A 25,978-nucleotide genomic window follows, 5' to 3' on the forward strand; every position below is an offset into this window, starting at 1 on the left:
AAACGCGTCACCGGCCAAACGGAAGGAAGCTGCAGGCCGTTCACGCGTGCTCTGCTAACCATGGCGGCCGCCAAGAAACCTTTGGAGTTCCATGCCAAGCGGCACTGGGGTCCTGAGGAGGGGCTAGACGATCCGGACGAGGATGACGAGGATGATAACGCTGAAACCGAGGATGGGTTCTCCCTAGAAGAAGTGTTACGGCTCGGAGGCACCAAGGTAATGGCTTTGGACTCCCGGAGAAGGGGGACAAAGGCGCGGGAAGTGGTCCCGCGTGTGATGCGTGGCGGGACAAATGGCCCGACGGCCCCGCAGCTGCGGAATGGGAGGGCGTACTGGACTCAGAAGTGTGCACTGTACGCCCCCCGCACTTATTTTCCACTGCTTTTTACAAGAGAAAAGTCGTTTAGAATTAAATGTTTGTATGCTGTGGCCTTTTTTAGAATGTAGGTTATCCTCTCATTTTATTGACGTACTATAACTGTCACTCCATCAGTCGGAAAGGACTAACTGTTTTTGGTCCTGACTTCGCGGCATCAGGGTTTTGAACTCTTGTGTGTTGGAATTTTAAGTGTTCTCACAGAGGATGCGCGCATGCCCACTGTACGCTCAAGAGCTCGGCTCCCTTCGAATTTACATCCTAATTAAAGGGAAAAAACTAACCAAACTTTTGAACGCGAAGTATGTCAGACGCCGAAAAGTGCTATGGGTTTTTGCTCTCAGTTTGACCAAACCATTAGAAGATTTGGAGCAAATATGTGACAGAATTTGGCTTTTTTTTTTTTTTGATAATTGTTTTGAGACTAGACTTTTGGGTTAGGTAGGAATTGAGGCAGGAGGCATACACCTTGCAGGGGCAGACTCACGGTGTTCTCTGTGCTTGGGTTGTGTTTAATTTTTAAATATGTCATATATTCACATGCTAAAAAAAGGTTTGCTTTTTTAAAAAAGGAGGGGTTGCAGGGTGAAAAGTGTGTGTGTGTTTACACAAAAGGTACTATACAGTATATAATCTAATGAATCTTTTTTTCTGTCTTAGAGATGTTTCTATATCAGAATGTAAAGTATTGTGTCATTGATTTAACACCTGCATTAATCACTGTGTGTCTTAATTTTCTATCAGCCATTTATTGTGTATATTTAAGTTGTCGATTTTTTGCTATTTTAAATAATGCTTCAGTATATAATCTTGAATATGTATTGTTGTCCACATTTGTAAGTGTATGTGTAGTCTAAACTTGTAGAAATGGAAATGGGTCAAAAGATGTGTTCTTACATGTATTTTGATTGAAGTTGGCAGATTGCCCTCCATAGAGGTTGTGCCAGTTTACACTCCCATCAACCACGTGGGAAAGTGCTTTTCCCTTCACCCCCTCCTCAACTCCACCTGTCATAATTTTATCATTGCTCATCTGACAGACTAAAAAATGAATGTATCATTGTGGTTCTAATTTGGATCCTCTAAATGTCAGAGAGGACCATCTTCTTTTCATATTTTTGAAGAACCACTTTTTTTCCCCCTATGAACCATTTACTGATGTCCTTTGCACATATTTCTGTTGGGTTATTTGTTATGTCCTTAACTGATGTGTGGAAACTTTTTTTTATTAATTATTAAATCTAATTACTTTGATATGAGTTGCCAGTATTTTTTTTTAACAGTTTATTATTGTATTTTGGGTTTTTTTGTATATGTTTTGTGTATGAGAGAGAGATAAATTTACCCATCCTTTTCTTCATGGGACCTAAGTTTTATGTCAAACTTCGAAAGGTTTTTCTGCTTTGAAAGTATTGTTTAAATTCTGTTGTCCTTTCTCCTGGTATTTTGTAGTTTTATTTTTCACATTTAAATCTTTTATCCATCAAGTATTTATTTTGGTGTAGGGTGGAGCCCAGGCAATACCATGGTAACTCAATTTAATTTACTTCAAAAACACAGATTTCACATTAACTTTTGAAGTTTAAACTATTGGATTTATAATGTATTTTTAACCTCCTTATGTTTTTATGCAGCAAGATTTCCTTATGCTGGCTGCTTTGGATGAGAACGAGGAAGTTGTGGATGGAGGCAAAAAAGGAGCAATTGATGACCTTCAACAAGGTGAATTAGAAACATTTATTCAAAACCTTAGTTTGGCCAAGTATGCAAAAGCTTTCTTAATTGAAGAAGATGAACCAGCCAAAAAAGAAGATGCCAGCAAAAAAGAAGCAGGTGTATCTAAATTAGATAATAAAAAGCAAAATGCAGCAGAAAGTGAAAGGACATCAGTCAGTAAGGTGAAAAATAAGAAGAGACCAGAACAACATTCTAATGAGAACAACAGTGCCATTCCAAAAGGAAAGAAAGATAAACAAGACATCTTTGAGTTTTTTGAGAGACAGACATTGTTATTGAAGCCTGGAGGCAAATGGTATGATCTTGAATATAGCAATGAATATTTTCTGGGACCACAGCCTCGGGATGTTGTGTCTAAGTACAAAACCTTGGCTCAGAAGTTGTATGAGCATGAAATCAACTTATTCAAAAATAAGACGAATAATCAAAAGGGAGCCTCTTCTACCTGGATGAAGGCGATTGTGTCATCGGGGACCCTAGGTGACAGGATGGCAGCCATGATTCTTCTTATTCAGGATGATGCTATTCACACACTCCAGTTTGTGGAAACTCTCATAAACCTTGTTAAAAAGAAGGGCAGCAAACAGCAGTGCCTCATGGCTTTGGATACTTTCAAAGAGTTACTCATTACAGACCTTTTGCCAAATAATCGGAAGCTACGGATGTTCAACCAGCGTCCTTTTGACAAACTGGAACAGTTGTCCAGTGGCAACAGGGACTCAAGAGATAGAAGGCTGATATTATGGTATTTTGAACACCAGTTGAAACACTTAGTGGCTGAATTTGTGCAGGTCTTAGAAACTTTAAGTCATGATTCATTAGTAACCACCAAAACTCGAGCCCTTACAGTGGCTCATGAGCTTCTTTGTAATAAACCTGAGGAAGAAAAGACTCTTCTTGTGCAGGTGGTAAACAAACTGGGAGATCCTCAGAACAGAATAGCCACAAAAGCCTCCCATCTGTTAGAGACATTGCTTTGTAAACATCCCAATATGAAAGGCGTTGTGTGTGGTGAAGTAGAAAGGCTGCTTTTTCGCTCAAATATCAGCTCCAAAGCGCAATATTACGCAATTTGCTTTTTAAATCAAATGGTCCTCTCTCATGAAGAAAGTGAATTGGCTAACAAATTAATAACTCTTTATTTTTGTTTTTTTCGGACTTGTATCAAGAAAAAAGACATTGAATCAAAAATGCTTAGTGCCCTTTTAACAGGAGTGAATAGGGCATACCCTTATGCCCAGACTGGTGATGACAAAGTGAGGGAGCAGGTTGATACACTGTTTAAAGTGTTGCATGTTGTGAATTTTAATACCAGTGTGCAGGCTTTAATGTTGCTTTTCCAAGTAATGAATTCTCAGCAGACAATATCCAATCGCTACTATGCGGCATTATACAGGTAAGTACATACCCTTCTAATATGTGAATGTGAGAAACAGTGTAATCTTAAGAGCACATGTAATACCCCTCTGTGAGGCAAGAGAAAGACTCAGAAAACTGGATTTTAGGCTCCCCTCGGCAACTTGCTAATCACCAACTTTGAGTAAATTACTAAATCTTTTGTTTCCATGTTGGACAACTAAGTTATGCTTTGAAAACATTGCTTATTATTTTTTTAATTTTAAGAAATTGTTAAAATACAGACTCCCTCCCCCCAAAAAAGCATCCATATCCTACCACCTGATATTTCAAAATTTAACATTAAATCTTTTGGGATATTTGATAGAACTATAGATAGCAAGTTTCCTCCCCACTGTGATCCTCAGTCCTGTATTTCTTTATCCTCCCGTCACACAGCCATTTAGCAATTCGTTCAATAAGAGTTTACGTGTCAACTATATACAGCGTACTGTTCCAGGTAGGATGTAGTACAGTGAACAGAATTCCTATCACTAGAGGTGCTTACATTAATACTAAGGAAGATAGATGGTAAAAAAAGAAAGTTTGTTAAGTCAGGAGGGTTTGTGTTTGCAGTTTGGGAATTTTTTTTTAAATATTGGGATTAAGATTTTATTTACTGAAACTTTCCAACTGTCCTGCAATGCACCCATTGAGGGATGACATTTTGAACAGTATGGAAATACTTTGCAACTGTTCGAATATACCAACAAGCTATGCATTTCCTTCTAATTCATTTTTTAATTTCACAATCATGTGTCTGTGAGAAATGTAATGTAGTGGTTAATATCTTGGACTTAAGCCATAGTGTCTGGATTTGAGTCCCAGTCATTAGTTTGCTGTGTAACTTTGGACAAATTATTATACTTAATCCTCATTATAACCTTATTAGTAAACATGATTGATCCCATTTTACTATGCCACAGTTTATTTGTCTATAAAATGGAGAGATAAGTACCTATTCCATGAAGTTACTACGAAGACTATAAAACTTTCCCAAGGTTACACAGCAAGAAAATGACAGAACTGGGACTTTGATAAGGTCAACTGTATATGCTAACCCATGTAATCTTCACATATATGGTAAGTGCTTAACAGTGCCTGACATATAGTAAGTGCTCTGTAAGTGTTGGCTGCTGCTGTTATTATTATTACCCACGTGCATTTTAGTTTAATCCTCTTAACAGCTCTCCAGTCTGAGGTTCGATAATTTGTGCAACATCACACATAATACAAGATGAAGTTGAGTGGCAAAACCTAGTCTGCTGACTTTGGAGTTTATGATATTTCATGGCATTGATTGCAGTGGCCCACTAAAAATAATCTCAAAGGCCTTTTTATAACTCTTAAGAAATCTACAATTTTTTAAAGTAACAAATACTTAACATTTTTAGTTTGGAAAGATTCCAAGGCTGAAAATGTAGAGGTTTCGGGATCTTGGGTTTTTTTTTTAACTTTTGGGGGTCTCAAGAACTTCTGATTTTTAGAAATGTTTGGACTATATTGAAAAACATTTTTTTAATATCTGTTTAACATCTCATATTTAACACAACAGTCTCACATCTCTGAGGAGTACATTCCCAAAATTTTTAAATTACTGCTTACAAAGGGCTTTCACAGATGGATTTCCTCAGAGGGCTTTTAAACCTTCTTAAAATATTTGTTTTGTCTTGGTTTTATTAAGAACCCTTTAAAAGTTCCTTAATATCAACTAAGGGATAAAAGAAGTGAAAATCGTTTGGTTTACAAAAATGAGACTTGTCAAAAACTTCAGGAACATGTTCCTTGTCAAATAGTGGAGATACACCTATTTAAATTCTCGTATGTTTCCACTGATGTGTAGGAATTTATGATTAAAGATGAGTTGTAAAATGGATGTAAATGTTGAAAAATTTAAATGTGAAGAGAGAGTCATCTCAGAATATCACCAACAGATAGGTACTAGAATTATGGTACTGACAAATGGGGAAAACTGGGTATGCAGAGCAATATGAAAATGCTTCACAAGGTTAAGTCTTTTCCCTTCTAGTATTAGTGTGGAAACGTTTATAGAAGTGCTTAGAACAAGAAGCAATGATTCCACGTGAGCACTAGGGGAATATGTTGATTCTAGTGTCCCGGGTCCAGAGGTTCAGATCAGTTGGAGCATCTCTAGGATTCAGCAACTGGGATAAAGAGAGAAGTTAAGACTTATCTGACGTTATAGTTGAGGAGCCTGCGGAAGAGACACTAGGCTGGGAAGACATGTAATAGCTATATAGGGTCACATATTTGAAAGGCTTTCATGTAAAAGTATAATTAAATTTTTGCTGTGTGTTTTTGCCAACTTTATTATGGTATAATTGACAAATAAAATGGTATATATTGAAAGTGTGAAATGTGATGATCGCATATACATGTACATTGTAATGATTACTATAATCAAGTTAATACATCCATCACTTCACATAGTTCCTACTGTTTCGGTGGTTTTTTTGTGATGAGAATGCTTAAGATCTACTCTCAGCAAATTTCGAGTATACAGTACAGTATTAACTATAGCCATCATGCTGTACATGAGATCTCAGAAGTTATAACTGAAAGTTTATCTCCTTTGACCAACATTTCCTCATTTCCACCCACCCCCTGCCAACCACTGATCTGTTTCTATGAGTTTGATTTTTTTTTTTTAAGATTTCACATATAAGTGAAGTCATACAGTATCTGTCTTTTTCTGTGTGACTTCACTTAGTTTAAAGTCCTCCAGGTTCATCCATGACACAAATAGCAGGACTTCTTTCTCATGGCTGAATAATATTCCTGTGTGTGTGTGTCACGTCTTTATCCATGGCATCTGTCAACAGACACTTAGGTTGTTTCTGTACTTTGGCTATTGTGAATAATGCCAAGAACGGGGGTGCAGATATGTCAAGATACTGATTTCATTCCGTTCCTATATATACACTGCAATGGGATTGCTGGTTCATGTGGTAGTTCTATTTTTAATTTTTTGAGGACCTTCCATACGGTTTTCCATAATGGCTTTCCTAATGTATATTCCTACCAACAGTGTAAAGGGTTCCCTTTTCTCCACATCCTCACCAAGGTTTGTTACCTCGTCTTTTTGATAATAGCAATCCTAACAGGTGTGAGTTGGTTTTGATTTGCATTTCCCTGATGATTACTGATTTTGAGTACCATACCTCTGTTGGACATTTGTCTTCTTTGGAAAAATATTTATTCAGCTCTTTTGCACACTTTTTAATCAGATTTTTTTTTTTTTGCTATTGAATTCCATTAGGTTCCTTATGTATTTTTTATATTAACCCTTTGTCAGATATATTGTTTGCAGATATTTTCTCCTATTCTGTAAGGTGCCTTTTTATTTTGTTGATTGTTTCCTTTGCTGTGCAGAAGCTTTTTAGGTTGATGCAGTTCCACATTTGTTGCCTGTGTTTAGGTTGTTTGGTGTTGCTTCAGAGGGCTATAATAGAATAATGGTAGGAAATAACACAGGAGCAGATTTCAGCAGTAGATAAAGAAGAGATTTCCTGGTAAAATGACTTGTCCAAAATTGGATTGTGTTCCTAGTGAGAGAGTGAGCAATCTACAATCAGTAAGAACTTGCATACCATGAAATGAATCATTTATTCATTCAATAAATGTTAAGAACTTATTAAGTGCCAGACACTGAGGTTACAACAATGAGTAACACAGGCACAGTCCCTATTCCATTGGACTTTTGGGGGACAAGAAGAGAAAGGTAACAGTTTGTTAAACTGAAGAACATAACCATGGGACTGACACAGACAAGAATGGAGGAACCTATTTTATGTACTATGGACATGCAGGTAATTAGGGAGGGACATCCTGGGCAGAGAGAATAGTATGTTTAGAGGGATGTTACATTGTACATTGGACTAGAGATTCTCTGAAGTCCTCACAATTCACTTTTCTACTATACATGCATGGTCTTTACTAGAACCATGTGGAGGTGGCTGCCTCTGGCCACCCAACTCGTGAGTAGTGATACAAGGATAAGAACCCAGATCTAGTCCTCACTGCTTTCATAGGTCAGTTTTAATTTGGTTTTGGATTAGCCTTTCATGTGTGGTTCTGTGTCTATAAAAATTACTATTAAGGCTGAACCCTGTTGGTCTAGAGTATGGAGAGCCACTTGGAAAAGAGAAGGGGAAAAAAAATGTCTCTTGTTCCTATAATTCCTTCCTCCCTCTCCACCCCTCATCATCATTTTTTCTGTTCTGGTCATTGACTTCCATTTTATCTCTTAAGACAGAAATGGTCTCTTGTTCTAAAATAAGTAGGAAAGTTATCCCTAACTAAGATGAGGTAAGTAGTTGCTTCTAATAGGTGACTGCTGGTTGTGGAAACGTTTTATGGATAAACATTTGGTCTTGCTTTTGTTTTACAGGAAGATGTTGGATCCAGGTTTGATGCTGTGTTCTAAGCAAGCCATGTTTCTTAACCTTGTCTACAAATCTCTGAAAGCTGACATCGTGTTGCGCAGGGTGAAGGCTTTTGTGAAGAGGTTACTTCAAGTTACTTGTGCACAAATGCCACCATTCATATGTGGAACTTTATATCTTGTGTCTGAGATCCTTAAAGCAAAACCAGGTTTAAGAAGTCAACTAGACGATCATCCGGTACATTTTCCAACTGCTTTTTAAATCAAGTGGCTTCTGAAATATATTGGTATTTTTCTTCTTTAATGACAGTTACTTAGTCATCTGGAGCATGCAAGAGTGTGAGTCCTGCAGTCAGCTGTCTGACTGGATTGTAGTCCCAGGTGTACTGTTTACTAGGTGGGCATGTTGCTTGACCATTTTACTCATAATAAACTGCAGTTATATGAGATGTTACAGATGGCTGTAGAGCTAGTAGATCTCATAAGCCTGTGTCCTCAGTTGTGAAATGGACAGAATAATAACACCTGCTCGGTAGCATTGTTTATAACCTGTCAAAAATTTATTTGAGGGCTGAATGTTTTCATGTAATAAAAGTCCCAAAGTCTCAGAGATTCTTGGCTCAAAACTTAACTCTGTTACCTTAAGAAATAAGGATATGGTCTCTCATTCTGAATTTCATTGGTGGAACTTTGGTGTTTCTCCAGAATCTTCTTCAAAACTACCTCACGTAAATTGAACACAGACTTCCAGTTAACTCAGATTCATTACACCATTTTTTTAGGAGTCTGATGATGAAGAAAATTTTATTGATATAAAAGATGATGAAGACATAGAAAAATGCACTGATGCAGATAAAGAAACAGATGCTGTGGAAAAAGTTGAGACAGAAGAAACTGTGTCTGACAGTCATGTGGAAACCAAAAAATCAGAGTCCGCTTCTTGGGTACACTTTGATAATTTGAAAGGTGAGCTTTTTAAATCTTTATTCTCTTGAATTTTTAAATGAGGGAATTGGTTTCCCCTTTGATCTTAATAGAAATTAATATATCATTTTAGAAGTCTTCAGTATTGCTTTCTTTAAAAATGGGAGCTGTCATAACCAGATGTATTTATGACCTTGGAAGTAAATTTTTAATATACTGAATCATTTATTTACTAACAACCACATTTTAAAATAATTTACATCTTAGAAATTAAAGCAAATACCTTTTGGACCTGTGAAGTGAGAAAACTATGGACATGTTAGATGCACAATAAATCTCATTTCCTTTAACTATAAATGTGAAAGTTCATACCTTTGAATCAGTTTTAGTTTCTTGACCTTTATCTGTACATGTAAAAGCCTAAAACATGGAACCTATATGAAAATATCAAGTGTGTGTATGTGAAAGTTTTTTATAAACAAAGGTATTTGTTTATACATTGCGAATTGTGTGGAAGTTGTGGTTCTTTTGAGTATCATAGTCACCCACTACAGTTTCTTAATGTTTTTAGGATTGAAAACTTTATGTGAGATAGAAACTTTAGGTTTTTCCATATACATACACAAACTGAATTAACAGTCTATATAGAATATTAGGCACAAAAGAAGAAATACACCCTTGAGCGTGTAAAGAAAAGACCACTAGCCTTGAAGATCAAGAGATATGCCAGACCAATTTCAAACTTGTCATGGGACTCTTGATCAAATTATTTCATCCCTCCAAACTAGTTTGCCTGTGAAGTATAAAAGAAAAGCCAAGTAGCCATTGGGAAAATTTTTTAAAAGAAACCCGTCAGTTGTCTTAAATCTAAACAGAATAATTCTTTAGAGAAGTGGTGAGCATGTAATTGTGAAGTAAACAGTTCATAGTGTGTTCTGATAAATTCTTTTTTTAAAAGTTTTTAATCCTGAGTTTCTGAAAACATGAAGATAATATAAAACCTGTTCCAAGTGAGAATTATTTCTGTGCATAATTTAATGACAGATATTTAGAGCACTCTAAAGTTCCAAAAGACTTGAGACCTACTTTATCTTCGGGTTATTTGCCATTTAACACTTATGGCCTAATTGACCCAGAAATAGACACCTTTTGTTAATTGAAAAAGAGAGAGAGAAGTTTTGAAGGGGAGCTTTTAGTAGTTGGGATAAACAGGCTACCAGGTTCATTCGGTAGCAAATACTAGCTTGGGACAAAGATATTCTTGAAGGGGCTTGGAGTTCTTAATCTAGGTGGGATGCCTGGCTAACTAAAACTGTTGGAAATTACATCTGTCGGTAACAACATTAAAGATGGTAGCTTTAGTGACATCTTGGGCTAGGAATAAAATATTTGAGAAATACTATTTTTGTTCTCAGGTGGCAAACAGTTAAACACATATGATCCATTCAGTAGAAACCCTTTGTTCTGTGGAGCTGAAAATACAAGTTGTTGGGAACTCAAAAAGGTAAAATAATTTCATATTGTCCATTAATTCATTTGTGCTGTATATTTGTCCTCATGGATTTAGTACCTTGAAGTTTTCATTTTTTTTTCAAATATTAAATGTAGGAGTTAAATTATTTAGACATAAATTATCATAAGGAAGCAATTTGAAGTGTGTCACACAGCTAACCCATATTTCTGTTGTCTCTGATAAACATTCAGTTTCCACATTTATACCTTTATGCATGCATATGTAGAAAATCTTAAATAATGTACATGCAAAATAAGGATATTGTACATGGCTATAATTAAGTTTTGCTTTTTGTAAGTAGATTATTGCATATAACAGCTCTGTTAAATAGGTAACTTTTGCTTTTTGTGTTGGATATCCCTAAAGTTTTGTGATAGAACTTTTTGCAAATAAAGTTACTTTTTAAATGCATAAGAGTAACTCATATTTCTAATGACCTTTAAGTGTGGGCTCCTGGGGGGGTCCCTAACACCTTTCAGCAAGTCTGCAAGGTTACAACTGTTTTCATAGTGATACCAAGACATTATTTACCTTTGTCACTATGTTGACAGTGGCCTTGATGGTATAAAAGAAATGATGGATAAAACTGTAGGTGCCTTAGCATTATAAAGATAGTAGTGCTAACTAAGCTGCGCTTGCAGCTGTCATATTCTTCACTGCCACATACTTGCAGTTAAAAAAAAAGCCACTATCATGTAAGAACAATGAAGCAGGAAAAATTATTGGTTTTATTATCTGGACCCTAAAGTACATTTCTTTTTAATATTCTGTGTACATATATAGCAAGAATGCATAACGCACTTGTGCTGCATACCTAAGTGTGAAAGTTGTCTCATCTCTCAAGGACAAGTGTCTGTATACTTGTTGGAAGCTCAGTTAGCTTCCTGAAGGACTGGCTGAACAGCAGAGTGGTTATTCAGACTTGGGTGTTTGGAAGACATTTTCTTGAACAGGAAGAAAATCCACAATTACGTGAAAGGCTATTAATAAAATCCTTTTTCCAGCTAGGTATCTGTATGAGGCCGAATTTTCTCCATGTACTTCAACTAAAATAACATGGAATATGGAAGCAGATAATGAGAATCCACTGTCTTCTAGTAAACTAGGCATTAAATAGATTTACAAAACTATAAAAGAAAAATGAGCAGTGAGCTGTTGAAAATAAAAAATCTACAATAATGCTACACTTCTAATTTTATTCTTAAAAATAATTATTTTTCATAAACCATGCTATTTATATTAATATGTAATAGGCTCATAATTATTTTAAGTAAACCATGAGTGTTTGAAATGTTTCTAATAAGCATCAATAGATACATCCCACTTAAACTAAGGAAGCTCTTGAGGTCCTTGATTTTAAGTACATTAAGTGGTCCTGAGACCAGGATTCTGAGAATCACTCTTCTAATGTGTTGACTTAAGTTTCAGTTTTTTGTATTTTTTTAAGTAAACTGTAATTGTAGTAAGAGTTGACCTTATTTACATTTTCTCTTTTAGCTATCGGAGCATTTTCATCCCTCTGTGGCCCTTTTTGCAAAGACTATCCTTCAGGTAAACCTAACATATTCAAACGACACGCTGTAAGAAAAAAATAAGTAATCTAGTTTTAGATAATAATTGCTCATACAGTGTTTTCTCCACCAGATAGATTCATATACATTTGTCTGCTGTTGTAAAGGAGCAATGACTTGTTTAATGCAGAGCAGCAGATACATCTTCCCACTGTGAGATGAATGGAAGTAGAGGGTTTCAGAAAGCCACACATTTATTACATTCTGGCTTTTCTCTGGAGAAAGATGGCCATCCCCTTTCCTGTTTGCTGTGTTTGTCACTTCAGGGTTTGGTTCCTGGTTAATGGTTAGGTAACCTATAGTATTAATATTTACCTAGTCATAAAATTAGCAGTGCATCATAAAATGTATAAGTGTGTTTAATGTATAAGTGTGTTTAATCTCTTCAAGTAAAGAATCGTGCATAAGAGGGATATTTGAAGTCATTTATTGCAAATTTGTGCCTTCTGTGCAGTATAATAGAGGCTTATGTTTTCCTCCATTCTCAACCTGGATGCGTATATATAATTTAAGTTCTTAAATCCCCTACCCCCACCTTTCAGGGAAATTATATTCAGTATTCAGGGGACCCTCTGCAGGATTTCACACTAATGAGATTCTTGGATCGATTTGTGTACCGAAATCCAAAGCCACATAAAGGCAAAGGTATGTTCTATTTGATGAATTATTTGGCTTTCATTGTTGATGTTCAATAAATAATATGAACGTGTAACTAAGTTTTATATTACACAGCCTTGATTTTATATTTCAGAAAATACAGATAGTGTCGTGATGCAGCCAAAAAGAAAGCATTTCATAAAAGATATTCGTAGTCTTGCTGGTAAGTATTTACAAAATAATTTAGAATTTATGAAAGCCTGGACAGTTGAAACTTACAAGACACTTGAAGTCAAAAACACCTAAATTGGGATATTCTTTGCTGCAGTTTATCAGAATAAAACCTAAGCACCAGAGATATGATCCATCATTTGTTCCCAAGAATGTGTACAAATACTCAAGTCTTCTGTGTCTGACTGGGCCTCTTTTTTTTTTTTTCAAGTTTATTACAGAAAGTTTCAAACATATCCAAAGTAAATAAATGAATAGTATGACGGTGCCCCCCTTAACTGTCACTCAGGTTCATTAGTTATTGTGTTGCCATTCTTACATCATCTGTAGCCTTATCAGTGACCCCCCACACACACACGCATATATAATTATTACCTTTTACAGTTCAGGTCATCGCAAGCTCTAATACGGCTTACAAAAAGGCCACAACAGGTTTTGTCACGGAGCATCATGCTAACATAATTGATAACCTTCTCCTACGGGTATTTACCCATGTTGATCTGATTCTCTGTTTTTCTATTCAGAGCAGACATTTCTTTGCTTACCTGGTCCCAACTCCTTTTTGTTAAGAGATAAATTTTGTTAAAATCTACCTTATGGAGCACTTATTTTCCAACTAACTTACTTCAGAGGTCCAGAGGTGTAAAAGGACTTGCCCAAAGTTAATGGAGTTAGAATTAGAAGCCAAATTCTCTTTTAATCAAGATAAGTCAGAAATTTGTATTATGATGACAGAAAACTAATATTCTATAGTTCTCAGTTGTTTCTGTTTTCCTCAGTATTAGTAAAATTGTGAGTAATTGTTTACCTTTAGTTCTTATTCCCAGAATGGCAGGCAATGTCTTTCTGAGGTGAAAAGGGCAAGTTTAAAGTGATTATTTATTAAGAGAACTCTGAATTTTTGTCTCTTGAAATTGGGATCTTGGATACAATTAGAGGACAGGGAGAGAACCCTGTTTTTTCACTGTGATGCACTGTTGCCTGTGTACTGACTACTTTTCATTGTAGTCGGTAAAGTTTCAAATGTTGGGTCTCCTCCACACAGACTTCCAGGGATTGTCCTTAGCACTATTAGATCCCTTTGACTGCCATCCTTGCATTTTTGAGACTTTGGAATTGTAGGTATGCTATATTTAGAATAACATAAAAGGATTACTTAATATGTTTAACTGAATTTTCCTAGTGAACAGTAAGGAGTTCCTTGCAAAAGAAGAAAGCCAAATACCAGTGGATGAACTGTTTTTCTATAGGTAATATACTTAATATAGTTTCATTTGGGGAACTGTTAAAATTTTTAGATCCCATAAATTGCTTTGTTAACATAGGCCTATCTTGAAAAGACTGAAGGGTAATATGTCAGTACCTACTTTGTGAAGATAATTTATAAATCAGTCATTTGACTAACATTAAGATATCTAAGTAGAACTAAAACAAGTAAATTTGGGGGGTTTGCTTTTATAAAGATAAGTCCTAAACCTACTGCTTTTATTACCAAATGCCTTATACTAGTAAAAGCACTGTTACCTCATGTGACTGGTTCATTTGGCTTGATTTGGTTTGCTTTTTTAAAACATTTGTGTGAAGAATTTTGAGGGTTATGAATGATCTCATCTGCAAAATTCTAAGTTTCACTGTAACTTAATATGACAATAGCCTTGATAAACTACTGTGAAGAGAGGTTATTTAGAACCACATTTTATAATATTCTATCTAGTACTTTAATCATTAGTGGTGACACTGAAATTACCTTTTACTATGGCATTTAATTAAGATGACTTGAGGTGTTTTTATGAAGAACTAAACTGAAACATTTGAAATTTATTATACTTCACATTTTAGAAGTTTCCAACTAGCTTGTAGAATTCAAAACTTTTTTCTTCAATAAATACAAATATTAATAATTATTATGTCCACTGAGTTAACAGCTTTTACACTTGTTTGAGTCGCTGGTCATAGGTGCTTTGCTTAGAGTAAAATTATCAAATATATAACATGAATTTTATTTTAGGTATTATAAAAAAGTTGCTATTGTTAAAGAGAAACAAAAACAGAATGCTGATGAAGAAAGTATAGAAGACGTGGATGATGAGGAATTTGAAAAGATGATCGGTAATTTGTTGACTTTTCAATTTGTAAAATAATTTATTACAATTTATAGAAACGTGGAATGTTAGTGATAGAAGTGACCTTAGTTTAAAAAAATCATTTAGCTAAGAATATCATGCAAATCACAGTGGAGAATTAAAAATATTTGGATGGCATATGGTTATTGATCCACATTTGCTCCAGAAAAAAATGTGATTGTACTTTGACAATTCATGGAGGAAAAAAAAATGTGTATGTTCATTTTTAATACCAAATCTCTTAAATTATTTTTACTGTTCCTAATTTTGTACAATTGGTAGCAATAGTCTACTGTTTTGTCTGTTTTATCTTTAGAATCCACAGAGCTAGAAAAAATTTAATTGAAATTTAGACTGAAACAGAAACCATGGGAAATTAGAATTACATTGAGTTCACTTTTGTTGTGTATATTACCTACTAAAAATAAGCACTTAAATTATTACAATAGAGTGAAAAGGACTACAGTTGCTAAATAACCATTTTATTTGATGTTTACGATTTTCATAAGAACTATAGAAAGAAGGTGGAATTAAGTGGAACCCATTTTAGTTTAGGAATCAAGGTCAGTATATTTGCAGATTTATGTCAATTAATAAAACAAACCAGCAATAGTCAGATTTGTATCATTTTGGTGTTTTTCATAAACAGCAGAAACTTGACTGTGTTAATTGATTCAGATATAAGAAATATGTCAACTTTGCTATTCTTTGTTACATCTCACAATTTGTATATTGTTCTCTGGCAGACACATTTGAAGATGATAATTGTTTCACTTCTGGAAAGGATGACCTTGATTTTGCTAGGTAAAATACTTTCTTCAGTTTGTTTTTTACTGTTTTCCCAGCAGTTCCCAAATTGTTGTCCTTCAGAACAGTAGAGCACAGGGCTATGTGATGTATAGAAGAAAGGTATTGAATAAGTTTGGGAAATGGATACAATACTTTAATTCTGCTCCTTTTTAATGTACATTAGTATGTTTTAAAAGGCTCTGAGCCCTTTAAATCTCCTTTTAAACCTGTTAATAGCCTAATGAACACCTTAGTAATCACCAAGTCACATTTTAGAAAACAGTAGCCCTCCTTTGTGTTACAAGCTGTTGTTTTCCTTCAGCAATATGAAAAAGAAAAAAAAAGGAGCTAAGGGTGACCCAGAAGATGAAGATTCAGAAGATAGTGATGATGATCTTGATAACTTGGATGATGATGAAGTTTCTTTGGGAAGTATGAATGAGGAATTTACTGAAATTGATGAAGATGGAGGAACATTCATGGATGTGTTGGATGAGGAAAGTGAGGGCATTCACGGTAAGCGTTTTTAAAATATAAGACAGAAACTGTATCTTCCTTTCTTCAGCGCAGGCTCATTTTTCTGTTGAAGGTTTTTTAAAACATTAACGTTTATTCGAATTAATACTCAAGATAAGCCAGAAATTTTAACAGGATCTTTTCCCCTCTCATTTGAAACTGAAGGGTAGGCTGTCTGCAATACCTGTTGAGGTGTTATGTTGCCTTTTTTTAATGTTAAAATAATTAGCAGTTTTTAAAAGTTAATCAATATTCATCATTCATCATAACCCTATAGCAGTCCTATTGTTTTTTAAATTACTTAATAGCACCTTTTTTTTTTTTTTGGTAACAGAACTTAATGATGAAGTCAGCTGCAAAGTCAGTTCTAAGAGAAGCAAGAGGAAAGGTGCAAATGATTTTGACTTTGCTGGATCATTTCAAGGTAAGAAAATGTAATTCATTTCTTTGAAACCTAAGTAGTGTACATGTGAAAGTTATTATTCGTTATTATTTTGGAAAATTCACTTTGCTGAATTGGTTAGTACAATTTAGTGTTTTTATAATGGAGGATAACAGTTTTATGTATATTTAATATGTGAAAATTGTTATTTTCCACATACACCTTTAACTATTTTCTCTTCCAAAATTCTTCCTTCTCACATCTAAATATCTCTAGATCATTTTTTCATTTGTTTTAACCAGTCAATTATATGTAAGCCCTGGATTTTCCAGAGACACCTATTGTTTTCCTTTTCCCAAACAACTCTTATTCTTTGCCATTTGACCTTCTGAAAATCCATACTCTTTAACAACTTCATTTTCCTTTTTTATGAGATCTGCCATTTTGTGCCATGACAAAATGATTCTAACCTCAAAAATACCATACATAAAACAGATAGAAATTCTTTCTGCTAATTTGTTCTCTAACATTTTTTAAAGTATTATCATAACAGATTATCCCTTTTAGTGTAACACTTGGAAGGTGCTAATAAAAAAGTACTTTTATCAGGTGACAACTTTTTAAGTTTTTGATAACAATCTAGAGAGCACTACAATAAATATTTTATTCCATCATTCTGCATAAATTCACAAAGTTGTTTTTTTTCCCATGCTTTGCCTTTCTAGTTTCTGCTTATTAGTAAATACTGATGAAGAATAAAAATAGACTTACATCCAGAATTGTACACCTGAAATCTATGTAACTTTACTAACAACTGTCACTCCAATGAACTTTAATTAAAAAAAAATAGATTTGCAAAGTTAAAAATAACTGAAATGCTTAACAATATTTTATTACAATTAAATGTTTAAAATTTTTGACATTTAATATTTTTGACAAAATATAAACAATAACTATATATTTATTGATAGTAGTCTCTCAGACTTATACCTACAAAATTTTTATCAGCTCTTTCAAATACTGCTAACATAAGTCCTCTTAATTAGATTGATTTACCTGGTACATATTTAAATTAACATGTTATCTTCCAGATTTTGTCTTCCATTGAGTAATGTAAGATCACAGTTAGCATATGCTCAAATATGAGGCAACGTTTTCCTCAGAATCATCGCTCAGAAAGAAATGTTACTTTATGTCAAATCCTGCTGAACCTGTCATATTAAAAGATGTTCTTAGAAACCTTACTTTGATTAATGAAGCACATTTTGGAAGACAATAGCCTGAAAGGATCTCACATCCCAATCAATAATAGTTTTGGATGCAGATTAAAGGGTACCTGACAGAATTGGTTAAGATAAAAGGAGGCAAAGGAATTTCAAACAGACTTATTGATTGATTGATCCTGAGGGGTTTCACCCTACATTTGCAAATGTTGGATATCCTTAAGGATAAACAAACTTGAAGGAAACTTAGGAGGCAGCACAACAGAAGTGCTTACTAACTGAAGTTATAAAGACATATAGGATAAATGAAAACCAAAAACACCTGCCCTAATGCTACACAAATAGGCATTTTAGCTTAAAATATTCAATAGTAGCGTCATGCACACTTCTTAAATAATATAATATACATTTCACCTTGATATGCTCTAGAAACTATTTTATCAAAAGTGGCTCTGGTATATTCATGCAAAGACTTGTACACAATTGTTCATAGCAGCATTATTCATCATAGCCAAAAAGTGTGAACACCCAAAATATCCAATGACTGATCAATGGATAAGCAAAATATGGTATACCCATATAATGGAATGTTATTCAGAAATAAAATGAAGTGAAGTGCTGACACATGATGTAATGCGATGAGCCTCAAAAATGTTATACTTAGTGAAAGCCAGATACAGAAAACCACCTATCATGTGATTCCATTAATATAAAATAACCAGAAAAGGCAAAGCGTTGGCAGGATGCACGTGACTACAAATGGGCACCAGGGATCTTTTGGAGTTGATGGAAGTGTTCTAAAAATTGCATTGTGATCACAGTTGAACAACTCCATAAATTTACTAAAACATGCTGATTGTACACTGAAAAAAAGCTGAATTTTATGACAAATTTTATTCCTTAGTAAAGCTGTTTTTTAAGTGGCTCTGGTAGTGCCAGAGACATTGATATCAAAGATGCAAAGAGTTTGGATAATATTGTTTGAGGAAATGGATAAAAGCAGTATTTCTAGTTCATATACCTTTACATGATGGGATTTTCAATGGATGAATTGAAACATAACATTTAAAAAAGTTTTACTATTAACCTATTTTGAAAAATCTATATATTCAGAATTATAGATGAGGCTTTTTGGTTTTTTTCTTTAAGGACAACCACTTTGAGTAGTTAAATAAAACTTTATTTTAACATTAAACATACCTTCCTTCATTTTCTTCAATTACTCCAAAGAACAAAACCTCTGGCTTCATTAGAATGTACATTTTACCATAAATATTCCAAAACCATCCATGTCAACTTTGGAATTTTAATCTTGCCTGATACTATGACATAGGGTAAATCTTGATCAGTGGCCAAATCTGAAAGGCAAGAAGACATTATTGTCATCTGAACAGTTCTATTAGGATACTTTTTTTAAAGAAAGTATATCAAACTCTTTAGTAAATTATATTTGTCTTTAAATGCCTTCTAACTACCTATATAATTTTACAATTTTTTAATAACCATATTGAAAGATTTATATTTTTCCAAAAATCAATGGATTTACAATTTAATAATCTAGGCTTATACTTTTTTAGAACCCAGAAAAAAGAAGAAAAGAAACCTCAATGACTCCAACCTATTTGTATCTGCTGAAGAGGTAAGGCTATTGTACTGCTTTAAAATGTTAGCCATTCAACATTGTTTTAAGTTTTCTACTAAATGTCTCCCCCCGTTTTTTTTTTTTTTTAAGTTTGGCCACCTATTGGATGAAAACATGGGATCCAAGTTTGATAACATTGGCATGAATGCCATGGCTAACAAAGATAATGCAAGTAAGTAACTTGAATATTTTATTGAGGTTTTTAAATAGCTGTAGCTTAGAACTTCTGAAGATGTAAATATTATTGGAGGACTGTTTTATAGTAAGAATGGGTAAAAGGTTCCTCATAACCCAGAAGGAATGGCCTTTTCATCTCTCGGGAAGCATGTAGAATTAAAAAGTATTTAGACTACAGCCTACAGAAGTTTTTTTTTTTCCTAGAGTTTAGGGAGGCAGGTTATTCTTTACATAGTGTGAGTTTCATAAGTAACTTGATAAATGCTTTATGTACATTTTAATTATTTCTGATATTGATAGTGGCTTCTCTTCTTTCACCAGTAAAAGTGTTCACAGGAAATAAAATCTTCAGAGCATGAGTTCCTTCCCTGTCCTAGTCTTTTATTTTTAAAATGGTAATTTGACAACGAATATAGAAGGAAAGTAACAAACAAGCAGGGAATTTGTATAGTGGATGGGAAACGACTACTAGTAGCAGACTGGAAGTTCCTTTTAACTCAGTAGGATATTCTATGAGGCCGCTGCCAAGCGTCTACAATGTGATGTGCTCACATTTTTTTCCTCCACAAAGGTCTCAAACAGCTTAGATGGGAGGCTGAACGGGATGACTGGCTACACAACAGAGATGTGAAAAGTATCATCAAGAAAAAGAAAAATTTCAAAAAGAGGCCAAAAACCACTCAAAAAATTAAGAAGCAAAGAAAATGAGTGTTTTCTAAATATAAATTAAAATTCTACTTACTCCTCACTTGCTGTTCATCCATTTTTCTTGATCTTGCATTCTGATTCCATACATTCCAGAATATTCAACGGATTTGTAATAAGCTATAAATAAAAATAGTTGTCATTTATAAAATGTTAATTAAACAATATTGAGAAAAATCAAACATTTTTTCCTTCTTGCTACATAGTTCACGTACAAGCTGTAGCATCTGTACTAATCATTGTAATGAGCGCTATTTATTAAGCATTACTTTACACCACATCCTCTGTTGTTTGATCCTTGTAACAATTTGTGAGGTGGGCATTATTATCCATACTTGACAAAGAAAGAAATAGCTCCAATAAGTTAGCAACCTGAGATTGGTTTTCAGTTTTCAGCTGTTGTTTGATTCCATCACCACCTCATATATGTCCCATTCCAAAGTTTACATTCTTAGTCACTGGAAGAATTATGAATCCAGTCCATTAGCTAACTGCTGTTATTTAGATAACACTAAATGAGAATTTTTTCTACTGTGTTCTCAGAAGAAGTTAAAATAGGGATGAATAGTATTGTTGTAAATTGACACCACAAAATTAAGTCAGTGAACCCTTAATTAGTCATAAAAAAGTTACTGTTTAATTTATAGGTTACTTGAAAAAAGTTGTTTGGTAGTCTTATTTTTACTTACGGAAAAACATACCTTCCAAGATAAAGGGAAATTTCTTGCTCATTGTTTGCCTGAAATCTGATGGAAAAAAAGAAGTCTTAAAATTAAACATGATTAGAAATTCATTAACACATGGAGCCATAATTTAGTGTTAGCTTTAGGGTCTATAAAAGAGGAATTCCATAGATTAGATATTTGTGTTAAGGTCTTGGTAATCCAGGAATTATATCCTTTGGGGTCTAAATTGCACTTGCCTTACATATAGCCTTCTGTACTTACTTTGGAGTTTTTAAATTTTTGGCCTGTATACATGTATATAATGTAATTTATTTAGAAATGGTAATTTAAAAGCAAATTTTCAATGTTAATGTGTAATTACATTATGTAACTGAATTGTTTTTTATGGATGGAATTTTACCTTGTTTTGGAATTAGACATAAGATCGTACTATACCCAGTTTTTTAAATTAATCTTTAATTTACTTTTAAATACTGTTTGGATGTTCTCTTTCATACCCTTACAGTTTAAAAGTATAGACTGAATATCTGGTAGCATCCTAGAACACAGTGTTCAGTGAAGTACTTTAAGAAGGTAGATGACAAGTTTCAAAGGTAGCCACCACCCAGGACTACTACTATTCTCTGCTTGAAGAAAAGCAGCACTTCCTAATTTAAAAAATCTGTGGGCTCCAATATAAAATTTAGCTCCACAAAATAAGCACTTCCGGGGATAGCCAGTGGCATGGGAAACGTTTTTAGTGCACAGTATTGATGCTAGCCTAAGAAATTGGTTACAATTCAGCTACGTTCTTCAGTCTACCAAACACTGAGGTGTGTTTCTTCCATTTGTGCTCTCTATGCTCCCAAACTAAGCCAGACCAAAGATAACTTGCGTACTATATATGTCCCTTACTAGTAAAACCCATTTTCCCTAGTCCACAAATGAACAATGTTTTAGGAGGAAGTTATGAGTCTATTAGTGTATAATAATACGTAGCTTCCTCTTGTGCCCATAAAAATGCCTAATAATGCTGAATCTGAAGAAGCAATTTCTGTAAAAATGCCATTTAGCACCTAAAATGCGTAAATAAGTGTATATCCCCCTCTATAAATCGTTAAATCTGAATTATGATTACCTTGGCTTGTGTTCATTTTATTAAACAAACCATATGCTCCAAATATGCCCACAAATTCAGCAACTAAGACTCCTTTAAAGATCTTCTTTGCCAGTGGTTCCATACTACGGGCCATCCTAAATTTAACAACAAATACATGTAAACTTAAGCATATTCAAACGTAATACCACTTACATAAAAATCATTCTGTATAGGAATAAAACCCCAAAGTTACTGTATACTTAATTTGTATTAGACATGTCCCTTGTTCCTAGTTTTTAATTTCCATGCCTAAAGGCACAATGAACCAAAGACGTGACTGGATAAAGCACAGAGATGAGAACTGAAGAAGCAATTGTAAAAGAACTAAATTTATGGAATTAATGATTTTAGAATTGTCTATAGAATGGTGGGAGATGGTAAATCATTCTTTTAGCTGAACTGGGAATTAAGATATGACCTAATGGGGACAATATGTAAAAACAGTTGTATATGTTTTATAACTGGAGGTTTTCACTCATACAACATACGTGCCACAGTCCAGCATTTCATACAAAGCTGAGCAATGAACTAACTGGCTCTTGTTTCTGAAGAGTTATTCTAACAGTATTTTCAGAGTAACTGCATCACACAAAAGCTTATTAAAAAATGCGCTTTCCTGGGACCCCAGTCCCCAGATGCTGATGCAAGTCTAGGGCTGCCATTTAGCAGGCAACTGCGATCAATTTACTACAAGAGGCCCCTGCACCAAATGAAGAAAACTGACCTCCATCACCTACTAGTAAGTGGCAAGACAAGACTTGAGATCTTAATTCTCTTCCTGAAGTTAAAAGCTCATTAATAGAGGATTTGAGACTTTATTCTTTCTCTAAAGAAAAAGCTAAACAAGGAAAAGGGCTATAGAACAAGAAAAGAGCATATGTGAATATACTCGACTGAATACATGAAATGTAAACGCAAGTTTTTACTCTGCTTCCTTAGAATCCCAAAGTCCAGAACAGGAGAAGCAACAGTTTTTAATCCCAGGATTCTGATAACGTGTATGCTCTGTGTCACACTGTTCTCTGTCCTTTTGTGCAGAGATGGTATGTTCTCCAATAATCTAGAGTCCCAGCTCTCCCCTCACGGTCGGGTTTACTCCATTCACTTTTGACTCCTTTTCATAATGCCTGAGGGTGGGGGTAATTAAATACCTTACCTTTGTATGATTCCCCTACTAACATAGTTACCAGGTGTCCCTTTCTCCCAAAATTCCCTTCTCTTATTTTGATAATATCACACAGGGGACTGAAAGATTTAAACTTTATTATTCTTACCTAAAAGAAATGAAAAGGAAGTTTTAAAAAGACCTTACATAAAAGCATGAGGCAGGTGAGTGGCCGGGGAGAGTGCTGCTGTTTCCCATCGCGCTATACATGACTGACAGGAAGTAAGTCCTGTTCGGTATAAGGAGCTCTCCTGGGGGTATTTTTAATGTTCAAGGCGTGAAAAGCGCAACACAAGGCCTGCCTGCAGCCAGATCCACGGTGTAAGGAATCCAGGGAACATTTTGTTTCCGTTGGGAGAGGGCGAGGCTAAGGGTTAAACCAGTGAAGTCCAAATAAAGCTGTATAACAAAGCATTCGCCTTTCTTAAATATCTATACTCGTTTTACATTCCAAGTCCTGCAGCTTCGGGAGAGGTGTTTGTAACGACAGATAACGCCTGTTTGGTAAAGACCATCCAAGGCGCGCCGTGCACCACTAAGTTAGGTTACTAACTAGCAGAGGAAGAACAAGGCTGGAGAAGGATGGAACTTAGGTGAAGTTCAAAATAAAGCATTCCTCTGATGGGCTCAAAGAAAAGCAGGGCTGCGTGTCATGGAGTTCACATCACACTGAACTGAGACGACTCAGGGTGCACAGCGTAAGACAAATGTCGGATGTTGCGTCCAAGAAAAAACCCAAAACACCCCTCCATCTGTGAACCGAAGCTGGCAATCAACACGGCTCGAGATTGCAAACAGCGAGGTCTCTCACAGTCTAGATATCGGAGAACAAGGTTCCTCAGCTACCTCCATGTGTTTAACTAATTAGCAAAACCAGTATGTCCAGGTGCCAACCGTCAAGAACCCAGCACCCGGAGCGCGGACTCAGGCTGGCCCCGCACGACCCTCCGCCCCTCGGGGCCACCGCGTCCCCGGCCCGCCCTGCCCCTCCGTCTCCTCAGCGCCCGCTTCTCCCGTGCACCTAGAATTACCCCCGGCTCCCTCCGCGCTCCCCCGCCCCGGGGATCCCAGGACGGTCCAGCACCGGACATGCCCGGGCAGCGCGGGAAGCACCGACAGGGCCGGAGGGGCCAAGGTCGCCAAGCGACCCGGAAACACTCGAGCCTGTCCCGCGATCCCGCCGGCGGGCTGCAGACAGTGACGCCCGAGTATCTCCAGCAGGACACCAGAACTCTAGCGAGGTCCCCCCCAAACCTGCCCCACTCCCACCCTGGTAAGCCCAAGCAACGCTGCCACACTAGAACCAAGCGCCAGCGTCTTACCTGAGCCGTGCACGTGGGACTGCGCATGCGCACGGGTTGGCCGCGCCCCACCCCTCCCAGTGCTGGCACCGCCCCCACGCCGTGAGGACCGTTGATTCTCTGACCAGGAGCCCATCCCCACGGCGGAGGCGGGGAGGCGGGGAGGTGGTGCGGTAGTTACCCGTGTTTGCAGTCTCTGTTGACGAACGTTTCGGTTTACCAACGCTGTACACCCAGAAGTAAATGCTTCGGTTTTTGGACACAACTCGGAAGTCAAACCTGTCCCGCAGCTTCCGCTGAGCGCAACATCCTGAGGCCTCGCTGTCCGCTGTTTGCGAACATTTCAGAACTCGAAGGGTCTTCCAGAACGGATTACGTTTTCAAAACTGTACATTATTTCATTTCATTTTATTTTATTTAATCCTCACAACAACCCTATGCTGTGACTATCTCATTTTACAGAGAAGGGGAAAGGCTTACTCTGCCCACGATCACAGTGAGTAAGAGACTGAACTGCCCAGGACGCTTACTCCAAAGCCTGTGCTCAATCACATTTCTACGTCCTGCAACGCCAAGTGTGACAGTCTCTGAGAATCAGCAATATCGGCGTCACCTTGGAGCTTGTTAGAAATGCACGTATAATAAATCAAAATATGCTTTCAGCCAGATCCCTAAACAATTCGTTTGCAAATTAAAATGTGAGAAGCTCTGCCTGTACTGCCCACCAGGTAAGCAGAGGAAGAGAGGGAGAAGGAGAAGGGGAGGAAGAGAAAAGGAATTTAAAGGTCTATTTATTAAAGTACCAGGTGCAAAACATAGCCTGGAATGCCCAATATAGACACAGATCTTCCTTCACTGATGTTGTAGTCTAGTGGGGGGTAAGATATATCCACAAACAACTAATGAAAAGCACACAATGATTAAGACGCTGCTTCCAATCAGAGGGATCCATCCAGGGGTTTTAAAAAAGGGGTGATAGTTGGAGCTGTCTTAGTGCCAGGTAAAGGAAGTGCCTCTGACAGGCTCTCCGTGACTATCCCAAATTTCCTATCCAACCCTACATTCCAGCCCATGGAGTTCATTTGCACAACTAAACTATCATAAATTGTGAGAAATGTGGGTGTATAAAACATATATATATATATACATATATATATGTATATATATAACACACACACACACAGAGGGTGCCAAAAAAAGTATACACAACATATTTTAAGAAAGGAAACTATATTAAAATTGTAATACTCAATATATACCGATAACAAAAGACGAATACAAGTCACATTGTGACTTCACGCAATTACAAGAGGTGCTCAGAGTGTTTACCATCAACTTCCAGACACTTCTGATTATGGCGGACTACTGCTCAAGCAACGTTG

General features: G+C 35.9%; 2 protein-coding genes across 3 annotated transcripts; one reads left to right on the forward strand and one right to left on the reverse strand.

Annotated features, from left to right (window-relative positions):
• Window positions 1–12: 12 nt before the first annotated feature.
• CEBPZ (CCAAT enhancer binding protein zeta) lies at window positions 13–22,107 on the forward strand. Its single transcript, XM_081069184.1, has 16 exons — window positions 13–216; window positions 2,011–3,509; window positions 7,920–8,151; window positions 8,696–8,879; window positions 10,253–10,341; window positions 11,848–11,901; window positions 12,464–12,566; window positions 12,673–12,741; window positions 13,933–13,999; window positions 14,758–14,858; window positions 15,619–15,676; window positions 15,984–16,177; window positions 16,512–16,601; window positions 19,360–19,421; window positions 19,515–19,596; window positions 20,173–22,107. The coding sequence occupies exons 1-16, from the start codon at window positions 61–63 to the stop codon at window positions 20,307–20,309; spliced, it is 3,177 nt and encodes a 1,058-aa protein (XP_080925310.1). The 5' UTR covers window positions 13–60; the 3' UTR covers window positions 20,310–22,107.
• CEBPZOS (CEBPZ opposite strand) lies at window positions 16,504–24,825 on the reverse strand. Of its 2 annotated transcripts, none has more exons than XM_081069186.1 (5): window positions 24,618–24,825; window positions 22,110–22,225; window positions 21,008–21,052; window positions 20,344–20,426; window positions 16,504–19,140 (listed from the first exon to the last, which is right to left on the reverse strand). In XM_081069186.1, exons 2-4 carry the CDS (start codon window positions 22,222–22,224, stop codon window positions 20,347–20,349), a joined length of 240 nt encoding a protein of 79 aa, XP_080925312.1. In that variant the 5' UTR covers window position 22,225; window positions 24,618–24,825; the 3' UTR covers window positions 16,504–19,140; window positions 20,344–20,346. The 2 variants fall into 2 exon arrangements, with proteins under 2 accessions (XP_080925312.1, XP_080925311.1); XM_081069185.1 differs by having other exon boundaries at window positions 20,996–21,052; window positions 24,618–24,650.
• Between the last annotated feature and the right edge of the window lie 1,153 nt (window positions 24,826–25,978).

The sequence above is a fragment of the Rhinolophus hipposideros genome, assembly GCF_964194185.1.
Source record: "Rhinolophus hipposideros genome assembly, chromosome: 12".
NCBI lineage: Eukaryota > Metazoa > Chordata > Mammalia > Chiroptera > Rhinolophidae > Rhinolophus > Rhinolophus hipposideros.